This window comes from Canis lupus, unplaced genomic scaffold (assembly GCF_011100685.1).
Source record: "Canis lupus familiaris isolate Mischka breed German Shepherd unplaced genomic scaffold, alternate assembly UU_Cfam_GSD_1.0 chrUn_S727H890, whole genome shotgun sequence".
Taxonomy (NCBI): domain Eukaryota; kingdom Metazoa; phylum Chordata; class Mammalia; order Carnivora; family Canidae; genus Canis; species Canis lupus.
Window position 1 is genome coordinate 17,421 of NW_023331677.1, and position 18,420 is coordinate 35,840.

The window sequence follows — 18,420 nt, forward strand, 5'->3', positions numbered from 1 at the left end:
AAAGGTGAAGGACTAGTGTCACCCCAGGAAAGGAAATAGCCATTGAGTACCTATTCCAGATCTGCACTATATTATAGGTTTTACATGGGATATTTGTGGCGATCTTCCTCAGAGGACATTTATTAAGATGATATTTGTATACAATGTTTCAGAAAATAAAACAACTACACAGTTAACTCATGAAAGTGTTTATAGTTAGTTACAGCAAACCAATGTCTATCTGACTCTAAAATATCCTCATTTATTGCAGATCATTTTTGATATATAGTAATCACATAGCATAATAACATAGCCGTTAATATTTTTTTTAATTTTAGGCGTTGAACACTGAACTCATGAATGATCTTGCAAAAATTCCTCTCTAGTAATTAGTAATTATTAAAAAGTAGTTCTAACAAGTAACATTTATGGTGTGCTTCCTGTGGTCCAGGCAGTGTTCTTATGGTTTTATATACATTGGCTTATTGAGTCTGAACAAACTCCCTATGAAATAAATCACTGCTGCTACACTGCAACTTAGGCAGTGTGCTGTTCTCAGAGCAGAATTCCTGGATATTTCTGTCCTACTAGGGCTTACATCAGAGGCCTGCTATACCAGAGCCCTGGCATCCCCCAGCATGTGATGGTTGTGTAGGAGGAGATGGTGCTGCAGCTAGCTGCCCTCGTTCACCCCTTTCCAGCCATGTAGTAGCTGGTATCCCAAACCTTTGTGTTAGTAGGTGAGTAGGGATTGGAAGTAGAGGAAGAAATCTCCTTAAAGCAAAGGACCAGACCATATGTGAAGATGGGACCAGTACACTGGGCTGAAGACATATTACTGGGTCCAGTCCATTGGTAAAAGAAATTATACTTATTATAAATAAAAATTTTTAAAAAGTCATGTGGCATGAGCACACATATTACATTTATATATAATCGCATGTGTATGTTAAATCATTCACTTCACTTGGAGAAAAAAAATTCACTAAGAAATAGGATTATTGGTATATGTTACTGAGAGAGAGAATTAGCCACAGGGAAGAAAGGCCTGAAGAAAAATATCCAGATAGAACTACAGAAACATAGAAAGGGAGGAAATTCCTTCTTCCAGGAAAGAAGATCTCATGAATATACAAACAGACTATATGAAGCATAGTAAAATGGTCTAAGGTTCAAAAAAAAGAAAAGAACAGGGCAGAAGCCATATTCAAAGAGTTAACGGTGAGAGTTTTCCAGGACTTACAAAATACAGTATTCCTCAAGTTCAAAAAGTAAGAAGGCAAATAAGAAGCAAATAAATACTCCACTCCCCATAAAGTTACATCTGTTGAAAAACAAGGGCAAAGAGAAAGACAATATAACAAGTGAGACTTGTTAGAGGAAGCAAATAGTAAGACAGTACATTGAACCAACATATCAGTAATTATACACATAAAATGGAGCAAAATCCTCAATTACAAGACAAAGACAATTACAATTCAATCATTCTGAATATTAAGTGACAGTCATTAGCCTTTTCTAAGAAAGGCACTTTAGATACAAAGCTATGGAATGGCCTGAATGTAAAAGAATGGACCAAGTTGCCCCACAATTTTGTTTGCCTTAAGCATGTTAAAATATTCCACAATTGCGCATCTGAAACTCTGAAATCCAAATTCTTAGTGTACCAAAAATTTAGATCATGGTTTCAGCTCAAATATTTGTCACACTTTTGGCAGAAAATCTGACCTTAACTGACCTAAAGTCACCTTTCTTTACATTCCTTCTTATGCTTCCTACGATGAAGGTTCCTATTGTATAAGACGTATTAATGAATGTGTTTACAAAGTTCTGTGTCCCCCCCTAAAGGAAACATTTCATAATATAGACATTGTGAGAAGTTACATTTCATTTGCAAGTAGTTCTTCTATCTCCCCTCTCTTAAGATAGTATACTTTCCTGCTCCCTTGATGTAGGGCCTGACCGTGTTACTCGCTCAGCCATTCGGACGTGAGCAGGTAAGATACATCCCATCTCTACCACAAACTTCAATCTGAACACAAATTTGCATGGATCATTTTTCTCCTTCCCTTGCACTTCCATTGTAAGCAAGAGAACAGTATGGGGTTAGATAGAACCCATTCTTTTGGCCTAGATCCTCGAATTAAGAAAAAACAGGCAGAATAACCCCCGTTAACCCATAGCTACCAACAATTTTCATGTACAATGAATAAGAAATAAATATTGTTGATTAAGCTGTTCTTTGCTTTGCCATGACCATGCTTTGTCTTGCCGTGCAAAAACAGACTAATAGTAATATATCACGTTGTGTTTTTAAAAATCCATCCTAAATAAAATAAAAATCCATCCTCTTCTCAGTACTAAAACACACTAGCCTCAATGGCTTGGGGTAGGCAGTGAGTTTATTCATACGAGTCAATGCGGTCTTGATCCAACTAGCTCAGCAGCTTAGTGGAACCTGGAGAAGGTCCTTGGGCTATATCCACCCCAGGTTTGGTGTGTACACAGAGAGTAGGGTGACAAAATGGTGAAGGGTTGTTTTTCAATATACAGAAGGAGACTTTTTTTTTTTTTTCATTTCCAGAAAATTTCTTTTGCCTGTCTTCTCCCTTCGGATTTTCCAGCTCTCTCTCCCAGTCCCCAAGACAAAGAACTACCTACCGGGATTTGAAATAATCAGACATCTTGATTTTGCTGGCAGGAAGGATCATTGTTAAAAGACAGAAACTCGGGATCCCTGGGTGGCGCAGCTGTTTGGCACTGCCTTTGGCCCAGGGTGCGATCCTGGGGACCCGGGATCCAGTCCCAGGTCGGGCTCCCGGTGCATGGAGCCTGCTTCTCCCTCTGCCTGTGTCTCTGCCTCTCTCTCTCTCTCTCTCTTGTGTGTGTGTGTGTGTGTGTGTGTGTGTGTGTGGTGACGTCATAAATAAATAAATATGACAGAAACTCATGATGTAGTTTCTCTCTCTCCTCTTTGGTTACATTTTCAAGTAAATTGTCTGATTTTTTTTTCATTTTTAAATCAATTGATTAATTAATTAATTAATTAATATATTTGAGAGAGAGAGAGAGGAAGAGCACTAGCAGAAGAAGGGGCAGAGAGAGGAGGAAGAAGCGGACTCCCCGCTGAGCAGGGAGCCACATATGGGGCTCCATCCCAAGACCCCAGATCATGACTTGAGCAAAAGGCAGTCCCTTCATCAGCTGAGCCGCCCAAGTGCCCCCTGGGGTGTGATTCTTAGAACATACTCAAATCTGTGTCTCTCATTGTCTCTTCTTAATCATGCTTGAAAACAATGGTTATTGTACCAGATTCCTGAACAGAGCAGTAGGTGATAAGATGCTAGCCATGTATATTTGGAGGAAGAAGGACGTCTCATTTATGTCTTATGTATTAAATTGATGTCCTTACTTAGTTTTAACATCACAATTTCTGGTAGGGTTAACACATTGTAATAATAAAGTATTAATTATTTTCCCATTGTAGAACCCTGTTGGTCAGGGATCGCTGTTCTAATCCTCCCTTTTTTGATAACTTATTTTATCATCAGGATCATTGATAAATACAGCATAAGACTTAATTATTGTAAAATATTCAGACAATACATCTGTGCTTCTCTGTATCTGTCTCCTAAAATCTGAAATCTCCTTTCCTAAAAAATATGTTCATCAACATAGTGCCTTATAACAGAAAGCATTTTATGTGGTATTAAGAGCGAATGCATTGGAGTCAGACAGGTCAGACAGGAATATGCAATTTCAATAGAAATTGAATTCTGAAGCTTCTGTTTATGTGTGTGAACTTAGTGATTCTTTTAGCCCCAATAACTTCACTTGTTGATAAAATTGGAACAGCAGTATATATCTTATTGAGTTGCTGGGACAATTTTATAATATAATGATTTGGAACAATTAACTATATATTGGCATTTCACAAGTATTTAATTAATCTTTATCATTATTGTATGAAAGTATCTTTAAAAATAGATGTGCTATGAGCACCTGGGTATCTCAGTGGTTGAACATCTGCCTTTGATTCAGGTTGTGATCCTGGGGTCCTGGGATCAAGTCCCTCATGGGCTCCCCTCAGGGAGCCTGCTTGTCCCTCTGCCTGTGTCTCTGCCTCTCTCTCTCTGTGTCTCTCATGAATAAATAAAATCTTAAAAAATAAAACAATAAAAATACATATTCTATGATTTCTTCCTCTGCATTTTATTTCAGTTCAGGAATCTGCATTTTTAAAAAAATCTCACAGCAATACAGAATTTTGAAACTCGTTTACTTTTTTTTTATTTTTATTTATTTATGATAGTCACACAGAGAGAGAGAGATCTCCCAGCACCGGGAGCCCGACGTGGGATTCGATCCCAGGTCTCCAGGATCGCGCCCAGGCCAAAGCAGGCGGGTAAACCGCTGGCCACCCAGGGATCCCACCTCGTTTACTTTTTAACATCGATATATTAGAGCTTGTTGGGAGTTGCTATTTTTTTTGTTGTTGTTGTTTTGGGGTTTGTTTGTTTTAGATATTTCTTAGTTTATCCTCTGTTGTTTTCTTTTATTTATCATCCACTTTACCTCTCTGTTAATGACTGATATTCCTCATCATCTTGGCTTTTCTTATTTAGCATCAGGGTTTTGTTTTCCCTCACCTTTTTACATAATTCCACATAAATTCCATTATATTTTTTCTCAAATATTATCTTTATTAGTTTTGAGGTTTTACTACATGTAGGGAAAAGTCTACTACTTTATTATGACTGGAGGGCAAATTACAATTGTATCATGCTAGTAGTGTTTAATTAAATTGTACATAGCAGGGGTAAGGACCACATAGACTACTCAGAGGACTCTCCAGGCACCCACAGAGATCCATTCATGGCAAATGATTTTATACTTAGTATAGAGGAATATCATTTTGAAGACTACACCTGGTTAGTGCTATTTTTTTCCAAGCATCTGTTTTTACTACCTATGCCATTAAACTTCATTTATGCTGACTAAAAAGGTAATGCTTAGAATTTTGTAGAAATAAATAACATCTTAATTTACTTATTTGTTTAAAGACTTATTTATTTGAGAGAGAGAGAGAGAGAGAATACATGTATGAGTCAGGAGGGTGGGACAGAGGGAAAGAATCTTCAAGGAGATTCCCTGCTCACCTGGGAGCTCAATCCAGGCTCCATCTCAAGACCCATGAGATCATGACCTGAGCCAAAACCAGGAATCATACACTTAACTGACTTAACCCATTTCTTAAAATGAAATGCTATTTTATTTCATTATAAATGTTGCCCTTATTACAGTCAGAGGGAGTGGGAAATACAACTCATTCTAGTCTATGGTATCCTACAATAAACATTTCTAGAAATCAAGCAGAGTGAATTTTGTGTTCTGTTGACTATGGCTCTGAAAGGTTCTTCTCCATCTGTGATTTTTCTCATTTTACAAGGAATGTTTGCTTCTTTGAAAGAAAGACAACTGGAGGATGATTGATGTTCAGGTAGTCCATGCTTTTGCTCACAGATTTTTGACTGGGTATCAACAAGTGGCTCAGTCAACTTAACTACACTGGAAGATGGGGAATCATCAAGAGCACATGGGTATTTGATAACTAGCGAGTATCTCAGCCAAAAAAATTTTTATCAGATTTTTCAAGGTTTCATTCTATCCTTTGGCTTGGGATTTTTTTAAAGATTTTACGTATTAGAGAGGGAGAGAGCGAGTGAGCAAGAGCCAGCACAAGCTGGGGGAAAGGCAGAAGGAGAGGGAGAAGCAGACGCCTCACTGAGCAGGGTGCCCCATGCAGGGGTCCCTCCCAGGATGACCCTGAGATCATGACCTGAGCTGAAGGCAGATGCTTAACTGACTGAGCCACCCTGGTGCCCCGATTTGGCTTGGAAAGTTTTAAGGTGGGAGCCCAACTGTATCATTTGCTTTTTCTGAATCTATTAGGATGTTCATATTTTTTATTTTTTCTGTTTGTATAATAAATTAAATCCATTGATTTTATAATAGTAATTCTTTGTTCCTTTCATTCCGTGGTCATATCATTATTTAAATATATTGCTGGATTCAGTTTGCTAATGTTTTAACATTTTTTCCCTCTTTGCTAATAAATACGTTAGTCTGTAATTTTATGTCCATATTATGTTTTGTCAGATTTTAATATTAAAATTATGTTGGCTCACTGTAGCAATATAGTGAGCCTCTTTTTTTTGTCTTTTTCTTCTCCAGGAAAGCTTACATACAATTGGTGAAATATTCTCTTTAAATATGAATAATTAATAAGACAAGCCAATGTGAATAGAATTTTAGTTTTAAAATTCAATTTTTAAAAACTATACAGCAAAGTTTTCATTTTTTTACTATTTTTACTTAAGATTGGTTTTCAAACAACTTCTATAATTTAATTATAAGTTTATTATTATAAAGTTGCTCTAAAATACTCTGAGTTTTGAAATGTCTACAGAACTTAAAGTGAATTTCCAATTTTTATTCTTGATATTAGCATGTTTCCTTTATTTATTCTTAATTAATCCTGCTGTGTTTTTGATGTTTTGTGTGTGTGCGTGTGCGTGTGTTTAAGCAATTTTTAAAATATTTATTTTGTAATGTACCCTAGTCCAAAGTAACTATGTTTTAAAAATTGAGGGCCAAAAAACTTACAAGAATCTATTCAGTTCAACCTAAAAACAATGATACCTGGAAAATACTCCATACTAATAAGTCTGGCCTAAGAGGTTAAGATTCTAAGGCATTCCTAAATCATGGTGCTCTGAAAATATATGCATTTCTGCTGGTATTGTGTGATATTTTGTTTGTTTCCAATTTAACCCTTTAAATGAATAATTTATTCCTTTGCAGATTTCCTTATTGTATGTTTCTTTCTATATACTTAGTTATTGTCTCTGTCATCATAAGTAGCTTTCTTTCTTTAGGCCTTACTTATGCACTTTTACCTGTTCTTTTTTCTTTTCTTTTTATTATTAGCCCTTAATTTCTTTCTTTCTTTTTTTAATAAATAATTTTTATTGGAGTTCAATTTACCAACATACAGAATAACACCCAGTGCTCATCCCGTCAAGTGTCCCCCTCAGTGCCCGTCACCCACTCACCCCCCACCCTGCCTCCCCTTCCACCACCCCCAGTTCGTTTCCCAGAATTAGGAGTCTTTATGTTCTGTCTCCCTTTCTTGATATTTCCCACACATTTTCTTCTCCCTTCCCTTATATTCCCTTTCACTATTATTTATTTCCCAATGAATGAGAACATACACTGTTTGTCCTTCCTCTGATTGACTTACTTCACTCAGCATCATACCCTCCAGTTCCATCCACGTTGAAGCAAATGGTGGGTATTTGTCGTGTCTAATGGCTGAGGAATATTCCATTGTATACAGAGACCACAGCTTCTGTTATCCACTCATCTTTCAATGGACACTGAGCCTCCCTTCCACAGTTTGGCTATTGTGGACATTGCTGCTAGAACATTGGGGTGCAGGTGTCCCGGCCGTTTCCCTGCATCTGTATCTTTGGGGTAAATCCCCAGCAGTGCAATTGCTGGGTCTTAGGGCAGTTCTATTTTTTAACTATTTGAGGAACCTCCACAGTTTCCAGACGTGGCCTGCACCAGGTCACGTCCCACCAACAGTGCAGGAGGGTTCCCCTTTCTCCACATCCTCTCCAAATTTGTGGTTTCCTGTCTTGTTAATTTCCCCCATTCTCACTGGTGTGAGGTGGTATCTCATGGTGGTTTTGATTTGTATTTCCCTGATGGCAAGTGATGCAGAGCATTTTCTCATGTGTGTGTGGCCATGTCTATGTCTTCCGCTGTGAGATTTCTGTTTAAGTCTGTTGCCCATTTCATGATTGGATTGTTTGTTTCTTTGCTGTTGAGTTTAAGAAGTTCTTTATAGATCTTGGAAACTAGCCCTTTATCTGATACGTCTTTTGCAAATATCTTCTCCCATTCTGTAGGTTGTCTTTTAGTTTTGTTGACTGTTTCTTTGCTATGCAAAAGCTTCTTATCTTGATGAAGTCCCAATAGTTCATTTTTGCTTTCTTTCCCTTGCCTTCATGGATGTATCTTGCAAGAAGTTGCCATGGCCAAGTTCAAAAAGGGTGTTGCTGTGTTCTCCTCTAGGATTTTGATGGAATCTTGTCTCACATTTAGATCTTTCATCCATTTTGAGTTTATCTTTGTGTCTGGTGGAAGAGAGTGGTCTAGTTTCTTTCTTCTGCATGTGGATGTCCAATTTTCCCAGCACCATTTACTGAAGAGACTGTCTTTTTTCCAGTGGATAGTCTTCCCTCCTTTGTCGAATATTAGTTGACCTTAAAGTCGAGGGCCCACTTCTGGATTCTCTATTCTGTTCCATTGATCTATGTGTCTTTTTTTGTGCCAGGACCACACTGTCTTGATGACCACAGCTTTGTAGTACAACCTGAAATCTGGCATTGTGATGCCCCCAGCTATGGTTTTCTTTTTCAATAAATCCCTGGGTATTCGAAGTCTTTTCTGATTCCACACTAATCTTAAGATAATTTGTTCCAACTCTCTGAAGAAAGTCCATGGTATTTTAATAAGGATTGCATTGAATGTGTAAATTGCCCTGGGTAGCATTGACATTTTCACAATATTAATTCTTCCAATCCATGGGCATGGAATATTTCCATCTTTTGTGTCTTCCTCAATTTCTTTCAGAAGTGTTCTGTGGTTTTTCAGGTATAGATCCTTTACCCCTTTGGTTAGGTTGATTCCTAGATATCTTATGCTTTTGGGTGCAATTGTAAATGGGATTGACTCCTTAATTTCTCTTTCTTCAGACTTATTGTTAGTGTATACAAATGCCACTGACTTTGGGCATTGATTTTGTATCCTGCCACACTGCCAAATTGCTGTACGAGTTCTAGCAATCTTGGGGTGGAGGCTTTTGGGTTTTCTATGTACAGTATCATGTCATCTGGGAAGAGGGAGAGTTTGACTTCTTCTTTGCCAATTTGAATGCCTTTTATTTATTTTTGTTGCCTGATTGCTGAAGCTAGGACTTCTAGTACTATATTGAATAGCAATGGTGAGAGTGGACAACCCTGTCTCATTCCTGATCTTAGGGGAAAGGCTCCCAGTGTTTCCCCATTGAGAATGACATTTGTTTGGGTTTTTCGTAGACGACTTTTAAGATGCTGAGGAATGGTCCCTCTATCCCTACACTCTGAAGAGTTTTGATCGGGAATGGATGCTATATTTTGTCAAATGCTTTCTCTGCATCTATTGAAAGGATCATACGGTTCTTGTTTTTCTCTTGATGATCTGATCAATCACACTGATTGCTTTACGAGTGTTGAACCAGCCTTGCATCCCGGGGATAAATCCCACTTGATCATGGTGAATAATCTTCTTAATGTATTGTTGGATCCTATTGGCTGGTATCTCGTTGAGAATGTTTGCATCTGTGTTCCTCAGGGATATTGGTCTCTAATTCTCCTTTTTGGTGGGGTCTTTGTCTGGTTTTGGAATTAAGGTGATGCTGGCCTCATAGAGGAAGTTTGGAAGTACTCCATCTCTTTCTGTCTTTTAAACAGCTGTAGTAGAATAGGTACAGTCTCTTCTTTAAGTGTTTGATAGAATTCCCCAGGGGAAGCCATCTGGACCTGGACTTTTTGTGTCTTGGGAGGTTTATGATGACTGCTTCAATTTCCTCCCTGGTTATCGGCCTGTTCAGGTTTTCTATTTCTTCCTGTTCCAGTGTTGGTAGTTTGTGGTTCTCCAGAAATCTGTCCATTTCTTCTAGATTGCCTAATTTATTGGCGTATAGCTGCTCATAATAAGTTTTAAAATTGTTTGCATTTCCTTGGTGTTGGTGCTGATCTCTCCTTTCTCATTCATGATTTTATTAATTTGAGTCTTTTCTGTCTTCTTTTTAATAAGGCTGGCTAATGGTTTATCTATCTTATTAATTCTTTCAAAGAACCATCTCCTGGTTTTGTTGATCTGTTCCACAGTTCTTCTGGTCTCCATTTCATTGAGTTCTGCTCGAATCTTTATTAACTCTCTTCTTCTGCGGGGTGTAGGATCTATTTGCTTTCTGTCTCCAGCTCCTTTAAGTGCAAGGTTAGCTTTCGTATTTGGGTTCTCTCCAGTTTTTCAATGGATGCTTGTATTGCGATGTATTTCCCCCTCAGGACTGCTTTTGCTGCATCCCAAAGATTCTCATAGTTTCCATGAATCTTTTAAATTCTTCTCTGATTTCCTGGTTGACCCTTTCATCTTTTAGCAGGATGGTCCTTAACCTCCACGTTTGAAATTCTTCCAAACTTCTTCTTGTGATATAGTTCTAGTTTCAAAGCATTATGGTCTGAAACTATGCAGGGGACAATCCCAATCTTTTAGTATCCGTTAAGACCTGATGTGTGACCCAGTATGTGGTCTATTCTGGAGAAAGCTCCATGTGCACTTGAGAAGAACGTGTATTCAGCTGCATTTGGATGTAAAGTTCTGTAACTATCTGTGAAATCCATCTGGTCCAGTGAAGCATTTAAAGCTCTTGTTTCTTTGGAGATGTTGTGCTTAGAAGACCTGTCAATTGTAGAAAGTGCTATATTCCAGTCACCAAGTATAAGTGTTTATTATTTAAGTATGTCTTAACTTTGGTTATTAATTGACTGATATACTTGGCGGCTTCCACATTCGGGGCATAAATATTCATGATTGTTAGGTCCTCTTGTTGGATAGATCCTTTTAGTATGATATAGTGTCCCTCTTCATCTCTCACTACAGTCTTTGGGACACACTTTAATTTCTCTGATATAAGGATGGCTACCCCTGCTTTCTTTTGAGGACCATTTGAATGGTCCATGGTTCTCCAACCTTTTATTTTCAGGCTGTAGGTGTCCTTTTGTCCAAAATGAGTCTCTTGAAGACAGCAAATAGATGGGTCTTGCTTTTTTATCCAGTCTGAAACCCTGCACCTTCTGATGGGGTCATTAAGCCCATTCACGTTCAGAGTTACTATTGAAAGATACGGATTTAGTGTCATCATGATACCTATTCAGTCCCTGTTTTTGTGGATAGTTCCCTTGGACCTCCTCTTTCTTTACAGGGTCCCCCTTAATATTTCTGGCAGAGCCAGCTTGGTGGTCACATATTCTTTCAGTTTCTGCCTATCTTGGAAGCTCTTTATCTCTCCTGCTATTCTGAATGAGAGCCTTGCTGGATAAAGTATTCTTGGCTGCAGGTTCTTTTCATTTAGGACCCTGACTATATCCTGCTGACGCTTTCTCGCCTGCCAGGTCTCTGTGGAGAGGTCTGCTATGTCCTAATGCTTCTCCCCATAAAAGTTAGTGATTTCTTATCTCTTGCTGCTTTAAGGATCTTCTCTTTATGTTTGGAATTTGCAAAGCTTCACTATTAAATGTCGAGGTGTTGACGATTTTTATTGATTTTAGGGGGGGGATCTCTCTATCTCCTGGATCTGAATGCCTATTACCCTCCCCCAGTTAGGGAAGTTCTCAGCTATGATTTGTTCAAATACAGTTTCTGGACCTCTGTCCCTTGCGGCGCCCTCAGGAACCCCAATTAAACGTAGATTTTTCTGAGGCTGTGTGATTTATTTCCCTTAACCTATCCTCATGGTTTGTCTTTCTATTTTTTTACTCAGTTTCCATACTTGCCATCAACTTGTCTTCTATGTCACTCACTCGTTCTTCTACCTCATTAACCCTTGTCGTTAGGACCTCCAGTTTTGATTGCATCTCATTTAATTGATTTTTAATTTTGGCCTGATTATCTAAATTCTGCAGTCATGAAGTCTCTTGAATCTTTTATGCTTTTTTCTAGAGCCACCAGTAGTTGTATAATAGTGCTTCTGAATTGGCTTTCTGACATTGAATTGTATTCGAAATTTTGTAACTCTGTGGGAGAGAGGACTGTTTCTGATTTTTAGTATTGAGGTGAGTTTTTCCTTCTAGTCAGTTTGCTCAGTGCAGAGTGGCCAACAACATGTTGTACTGGAAAAAGGAGAAAAAGGGGGGAAAAAAAAAGAAGAAATAAAAAAGAATAAAAAAGGGGGTGGGGGAAACAACAGAAACAAACAGAAAAGAAAAAACAAGGGGAGTATCCTCTGATTCCATATACTGTAAATCCCTTGACTTCCCCTGGAACTTTCCAGGCTGCTTGGTCAATAACTTGCTTTTCCTCTGACCTTCGAGCTGGTCTTCTGGGGGAGGGGCCTGCTGTGCTGATTCTCAGGTGTGTGCACCTGGGGGAGCTGCCCAGCCCTCTACCAGGTCTACAATTCAGTGGGATTCTTTATCCTGTGAGGCCCCTGCTCAGGCCCAGGTACAGGGTGACACCAGGAGGGACAACCACAGTAGCGGCGGCCAGCTGTCCAGCTCTGGAGTCAGCTCCCACAGTAACTACTGCAGCTCCCAATGTGCAGGGGTCTGGGTGCTCCGGGGTAGGGGCACGATCTGCACAGCTCGGGGCCACCCGGCGGCAGGAGAGACCTGGCTGTCCTTTGTCCTCCCGGCCTCTGCCTGTGCTGGGGGAGCCCCAGATCCTCGGCTGTGTCTCCCAGTGCCCTGGGCTCTGGGGCCTCTGACACTGTGAATGGACCTAAAGTACCACGATGTGTAATTTAAAAGCATCAGAGTCAATTTTGTGTGAAGTTAACTTATCCTTTATTGCAATAAAACTCTATAAGCTATTATACAGGTTAAAGAAAAACTCAAAAATAGAAACAGTGAAATAACAGGGGAGGGCAAGCCTCTGTTGGGCTGTAGCCATCACGAGCCCCGCGGTGGGAGCTGGGGCGGGCCCCGAGGTGGTCAGGGGGCTGCTAACGGATCGAAGCAGGTTGTTCCAGAGGCAGGTTGCAGGTCTGGCCCTCTGGGGACCCCGATTGCAGGCACCAGGGCCTACTCTTCCGGGGTGGCCATGGGAGCAGGTGGCTCCTCCTCATCGGGGCAGGGAACCATAGGTTCGACCAGCACGTGCACCACCTTCACCTCAGGAGCCAGCATCTCTGCCTTGACCAAGTCCTCATCTCCAGCAGCCACTATCCCTTCAGACCCGGAACCTTCCCCAGGCTCCACAGTTGGAGCTGGGGCGGGCTCCTCGGGTGGTTCAACAGGTTGCTCCATCCCCGAGGCCAGTTGCTCCATCGAGTTAGGAGGTGGCTGGGGCACATCCACGACCTCGAGAGCAGGGGGTGGTGCCTGCTCCTCTTCCAGGGCTCCCAGGGGTGCAGGGGCTCCTGCAGGGCAGCAGTGACCACTATCTGCAGGGGCTTTGCCTCCCCAGCAGGCGGCTCATCGCAGGCCAAGCCCTCAGCCCCAGCAGCTAGGCCCCACGGGGCAGCAGGCCCCACGGTCGGAGCTGGGGTGCACTCCAGAGTGGGTTCAGGGTGTTTTCCTCGGGCCGAAGCTGTAGATCCAAGAAGACAAAGTATCACCACCAGGACAGACTGTCCACGTCCCTCCCAAATCAAGGCCACTCTTCCCGCCACTCGACGTGTGTGAGGGCAAGAGCCCTGGGAGGTGTCCCCAGGCTGCAGCCCGTGGGGTGGGGTGTGAGCCCACCCCTGCTCCTGGTCCAGCAGCAAGGAGGCTGATCGCGGCCCCCCCATCCCCAGCTCGGCCACCCCCAGTCCTCCTCACCCCAGCCTCTCGCTCTGCTGCATGGAGGCGTCTGAATTGCCTCAGGTGACGCAGGGCCCGGAGATGCGCATCTGTGCCTGGCATGTGCTGTCTTAACAATTCCAGGAGTTTTATAAGGGAGGGAAATTCTGGGAACTGATGAAAGTCGTCCCCATAATAATTCAGCCATATTTCCATCATGAAGGACATGGCCCTGGGGAGGGACAGGCGGGAACAGGCATCAGAAGACAGGGCTCTGTCACATGCAGGTGTCCCGGGGAAGCCCTGCAGGACCCGGCCTTCCGCGCAGGGTGTCGGAGACCAGTCCTGCTCCTCGTCCCCCTGCCACCTGGTGGTCCTGCCTGCCACAGGCCTGCTCCCCGAGGAGGGGCTGGGATGCAACCTCTGTGTGGGGAGCCCAGGCCCAGCGGGGTGACCATCAGCGTCTCTCCTGGGGAAGCAGGGCTCCCTCCTCAGCCTGGTCCCTGCCCACCTGCCCCTTAAGTCCACCGGCAGGCATCAGGGGACGGGGGGCGTCTGGCCTGTCATTGCCCTCACTGCACACACTGTTGCTCTGGGAAGCTCCAAGGCAGGAGGGCTCGGGCTCTGTGTCCTGCCAGGCCTTGCCAGGAGCCGCCCGGGACCGCCACCTTCCTTCCTGTGTCTCTGTGCTGCCTCCCTCCCGAGGGGCCCCCGGGGGTGTCCTTCCACTGACTCTAATCTCCCTTCTCCCACGGGGGGGGGCCGCCTGGTCCGGGAGCCCTCACCGGCCCTCCTGAGCACCTGCTGTTCCCCCGGGTCCAGGTGCCACCAGACTGGGGAGTACGATGCTCCCCACCCCCTCTGCTCTGGGCTCCAGGTGTGGGGCAGAGAGAGGGTTGGGGGGGCATGGAGAAGGTCTCCCTGAGGGGTCTCAGTGCCTCCCACCAAGCCCACACCCCATCCACCGCTCTCCTTTGCTCTTTTCCAGAAGGGGCATTAGACCTTTTCCCTGTCACGGGAATTGCAGATGTGTGGGGTGAGGGGGCAGCCCCCCACCGCCCCACAGCCCCTTCGCTGCCCTCCAGGAGAGGGAAGGCCCTCCTGCAGGAGCCGGAGTCACTCACAGTTTCCAGCACTGCAGGACCACATCGTTGTTACCCCACGCATCTGCGATGCACCCATACCTAGAGGAGAGCAGGGACATCCCATGAATCGTCCTGTGGACGCGACCTCTCATCATAGGGGCTTCACCCTCTGACCCCGACTAGGCCTTGCCCCGGGGGCAGTCAGCTTTGTGCCCCGGGGGCAGTCAGCTTGTGCGTGGGGCCACGGGCAGCTCCCGGAGAAGTGCCCGCACCTGCTGGGGCCTCCTGAAGGCTTGAGCATGAAAGGGCTCTGGCCAGGCCCATGGCCCATATCTTAGTGGGCTTGGGGGGTCCCGGGGTTCCCCTGTCTGGCTGCCCCAGGACACAGACCCCCGATGGACTCTCAAACCTCCCTTTCAATGGGGAAACAGGCCGCTCAGGACCCTGGTGATGGGGGGGAGGGAGGAGGCACAGGCCTGGTCACGGGGAGGAGGACGGCTGCTGAGCACAGGCACAGCCCCTCTGGCCGACCCGCCACAGGCCAGGCCCCGGGGCTGCCCTCCAGGACCCCGCTAGGCCCTGGGGGACCCTGCTCCAGGCGGGGGAGCAGCCCGAGGCCGGGAAGCTCACACCATCCCCAGCCTCCCCAGCAGCAGGTGGCCCAGCCCTGGGCTGCGGAGGGGCAGGTGCTCACTCGGTGAACAGCAGGTCCAGCACCTCGTCCGTGGTGGCGAATGTACGATAATCCTCTAAAAAGCTGAAGATGTAGATGACGTCCCTGCGCTGCAAGGCGAGCAGCAGTTGTCGGACTTTGTACTCCAGCAGCTCCGTCCGGGTGAGCTTGGTCAGGACGATCTGATGCCCCTTCCCGGCCGCGGCCCCTGCACCCTGAGGTGGGACAGAGGGGACGTGCAGCCTGCAGGGAGCCGCCAGAGACCTGGGATCCCGCCCCGGCAGGCCCTGCGCTGGGGCCCCGTGGGCTTGAGGAGCTGGGGCTCCCTCTCCCGCTCAAGCTCCCTGCCTGTCTCTTACACAAACAGGACCAACTATGCAATAAAGAAACAATCTCAGAGGATAAATGTTCAAAATATTTGGATCATTACAAGGACCTCCAGAGACACAGAGAGAGGACCGAGAGAGGCAGCACACAGACAGAGGGAGAAGCAGCCCGTGCAGGGAGCCCAGGCGGGGCTCGATCCCGGGCCTCGGAGATCAGGCCTGGGGGAAGGCAGGCGCTAACCCCCGGGGGACCAGGCCTCCCCTGAGGGCTCTATTCTGATGTTCCCACACATCTGTGCGCAGGGACTCTGCATCTGGCCCAGGCAGGGGCAGGGCCATGGGGGCAGGTGTGGGGAGGGGGGGATCCAGACTCATGTGGGAGCAGGAGTGTGGGGGGCCACAGGGGGGTAGCAGGCTGGCTTCTGGGACCCGGGGTCCTTCCTGCCGCATCGGGGCCCGGGTGTCGGGGGGCCCAGCCCCTGCACTCACCCTGAGCCCGCGCTGGCCTCCATTAGCTGCGCAGGGCACCTCCCTGCTCCTGGAGGCGGTGGGGCAGACGACCCCTTCCTCCCGCTCGCGCCCCACGACCCGGGTGGAGCTCTGTGGAGACAGTGCCCGGCAGCCAGGCAGGAGGCCTCAGCGCCCGGTCTGGCCCCCTCGGCTGGGCCGCACCCCCAGCTGCCTCCACCCAGACACCCCACAGTGCAGGCGGCACCCACCGCCCCTGGGAACAGCAAAGGGATGCGGCTGCAGGGCCTCGGGGTGACTCTGGGGCGGGTAGAGGACCTCAGGAACCCTGTTTCCCCCCTGCCCACCTTGACATCAGGGTGACCCTGAAGGGATCCCCGGGGAATGTGCCGCCCTGCAGCGTCCCCCAGCCTGGATGGGACCTGCCCACACATCCCTGGTTCCCTGAACCTGAGGAGGAGGGGATGAGGCTCCCAGGATGGTGGCACAGGGGGCCTGGCCTGGCCTGCGCTGTGTTACCTGACGGCGCCTCCTGATCACCGCCCTGACACCTTGGTACCTATGCTGGAGCCACTGCCTACAGCATAGGAACAAGCCGCACCCCTGGGGTTCCTGGGAGCCAGAGCCCCCAGACGTGGGCCGGCAGCAAGAGAACATCTCAGTAGCAGATGTCTCCAGCCAAGTGAGCCTGAGCTGGGGCTGCACTGGATGCGGGTGCCTGGTTACGGGGGTTCCGAGTTCTGTTGGGCTCTGTGACACGGCAGTGACCTCACTTCCTGGGACCCCCTCCCTGACCCACTCCTGGAGGAAGCTGCAGGGGCAGCGCTCGTGCTGCCGAGCCCCCCTCCCTGCAGGCGATGGCCTGTGCACACAGTGACACAACCACACCCCTGTCCACAGGCCCCAGGGAAGGACTGTGTGCACCCAGGGCCCCAGCTTGGACACACACTGGGTTCAGACACGACTGTCCAGTCTTCCCCGGTTTGACCCGGAGAAGCGTTGTGCCCGTCGGGGATGGTCTGCATCTTGCCTGTGGGATAGGGAGTGTCCTAGCGGGTGCTTCCCCCAGACGTCCCAGGCCACTGAGGCCTCATATCTATGACCTTGGAGGCGGGTGTCACCTGCAGGACATACCTCCACCCACACGTTCTTCCTTGGTGTGTACATGCGTCCAGGCCCACGAGGTCCTGTGTGCACAGGACTAACACACTAATGTTACCTATATGGCAGGGCTGTTTACCTGTAAAATACTGCAAAAAACTACCTATTACAATGTCTGCTATTTATTGCTGTCACCAGTGATGTCGATGATAAGAGTCTTTTAAAAAGATACTTTTATTTTAAGATTATACTTTATTATACAGCTCTAAAGCCACACATGTTTTAAAATCCTAAATCCACATTGGGCCAGAACAGCTGGCTGATAAATAGATTACATTCCAAATATGTGTCAGTAGACACCATTAGCCAAATTAAAAAAAAAAGAATAATAGAAAAAGAGAGGCACTTTCTAGGGACAGTGTCCTTTACATCTCAAGACTATGTCTTGTTTTTTACATGTGGTATCTTATAGTAGTTGGAATTTTTGGTATTTTAAATAAAGGGATTATTTTCCTCAAACACACACACACACACAACACACACATGGGCACCGGTACCCTCATTCTGGAGGCCCAGAAGATGACAGTCCCCCCGGGGCAGGGATGGGCAATAGCTCCCCACGATCCTAGGCTCCTGAATCCAAGGCAAACCCTACAGAAGGTGTCGGGGTCTTGGCCTAGAAGGGGTGAGGCCGTCCTCATCCTGAACCCCTGGTCGTGCGTTCCGGGCCCTTCCCTCGTTTCCCCTGGGTGAGCTGTGGACGGCGGTGCCCCCAGTGGGTCGCCCTGACCTGGGCCCTAGGAAACCTGCCGTCAGTCGCAGAACTGAACGTAGACAGGAGGCCCTGACTCTCCAGCCTGACCCCGACTGAACTGAAATCATGTGGTGTGTCCACGCACACTGACCGAGAAACAGAGACACGGACACACACGCAGACACATGTGCAGAACCAGGAAGTTGGCAGAGGAGAAGCAACATCATTGAAGATCATTAAATAAAAAAAGAAAGAAAGCTGAATCTCGAATGGAGAAAATGGAGCAATTAAAATAGAATCATGAAAAAATAATTCATCAAACCAAAAAGCAGAAAGAGGGATAAAGAGGCAGGAGCACATCGGTGACACAAGCGGCAAGCCTCGAATGTCAGGATGATCGTGCCTCACGGACTCCACG

At 46.0% G+C, this 18,420-nt stretch overlaps 1 protein-coding gene across 1 annotated transcript; it reads right to left on the minus strand.

The window, feature by feature from the left end:
* Positions 1 to 12,893: 12,893 nt before the first annotated feature.
* On the minus strand, positions 12,894 to 16,806 carry LOC119879390 (ral guanine nucleotide dissociation stimulator-like). Its single transcript, XM_038589685.1, has 7 exons — positions 16,667 to 16,806; positions 16,169 to 16,279; positions 15,375 to 15,568; positions 14,720 to 14,779; positions 13,635 to 13,827; positions 13,329 to 13,401; positions 12,894 to 13,231 (listed from the first exon to the last, which is right to left on the minus strand). Exons 1-7 carry the CDS (start codon positions 16,802 to 16,804, stop codon positions 12,894 to 12,896), a joined length of 1,107 nt encoding a protein of 368 aa, XP_038445613.1. The 5' UTR covers positions 16,805 to 16,806.
* Between the last annotated feature and the right edge of the window lie 1,614 nt (positions 16,807 to 18,420).

What these genes read in the sequence shown, in the direction of transcription:
- LOC119879390 (XM_038589685.1), bottom strand. Translation starts at nt 16,804, where the DNA reads ATGTTCTCTTGCTGCCGGCCCACGTCTGGGGGCTCTGGCTCCCAGGAA. An exon ending in GTCCTGCAGTGCTGGAAACT is followed by an intron (nt 13,828 to 14,719) that starts GTGAGTGACTCC and finishes GTCCCTCCCCAG; the next exon opens with GGCCATGTCCTTCATGATGG. An exon ending in ACCGTGGGGCCTGCTGCCCC is followed by an intron (nt 13,232 to 13,328) that starts GTGGGGCCTAGC and finishes GCTGCCCTGCAG; the next exon opens with GAGCCCCTGCACCCCTGGGA.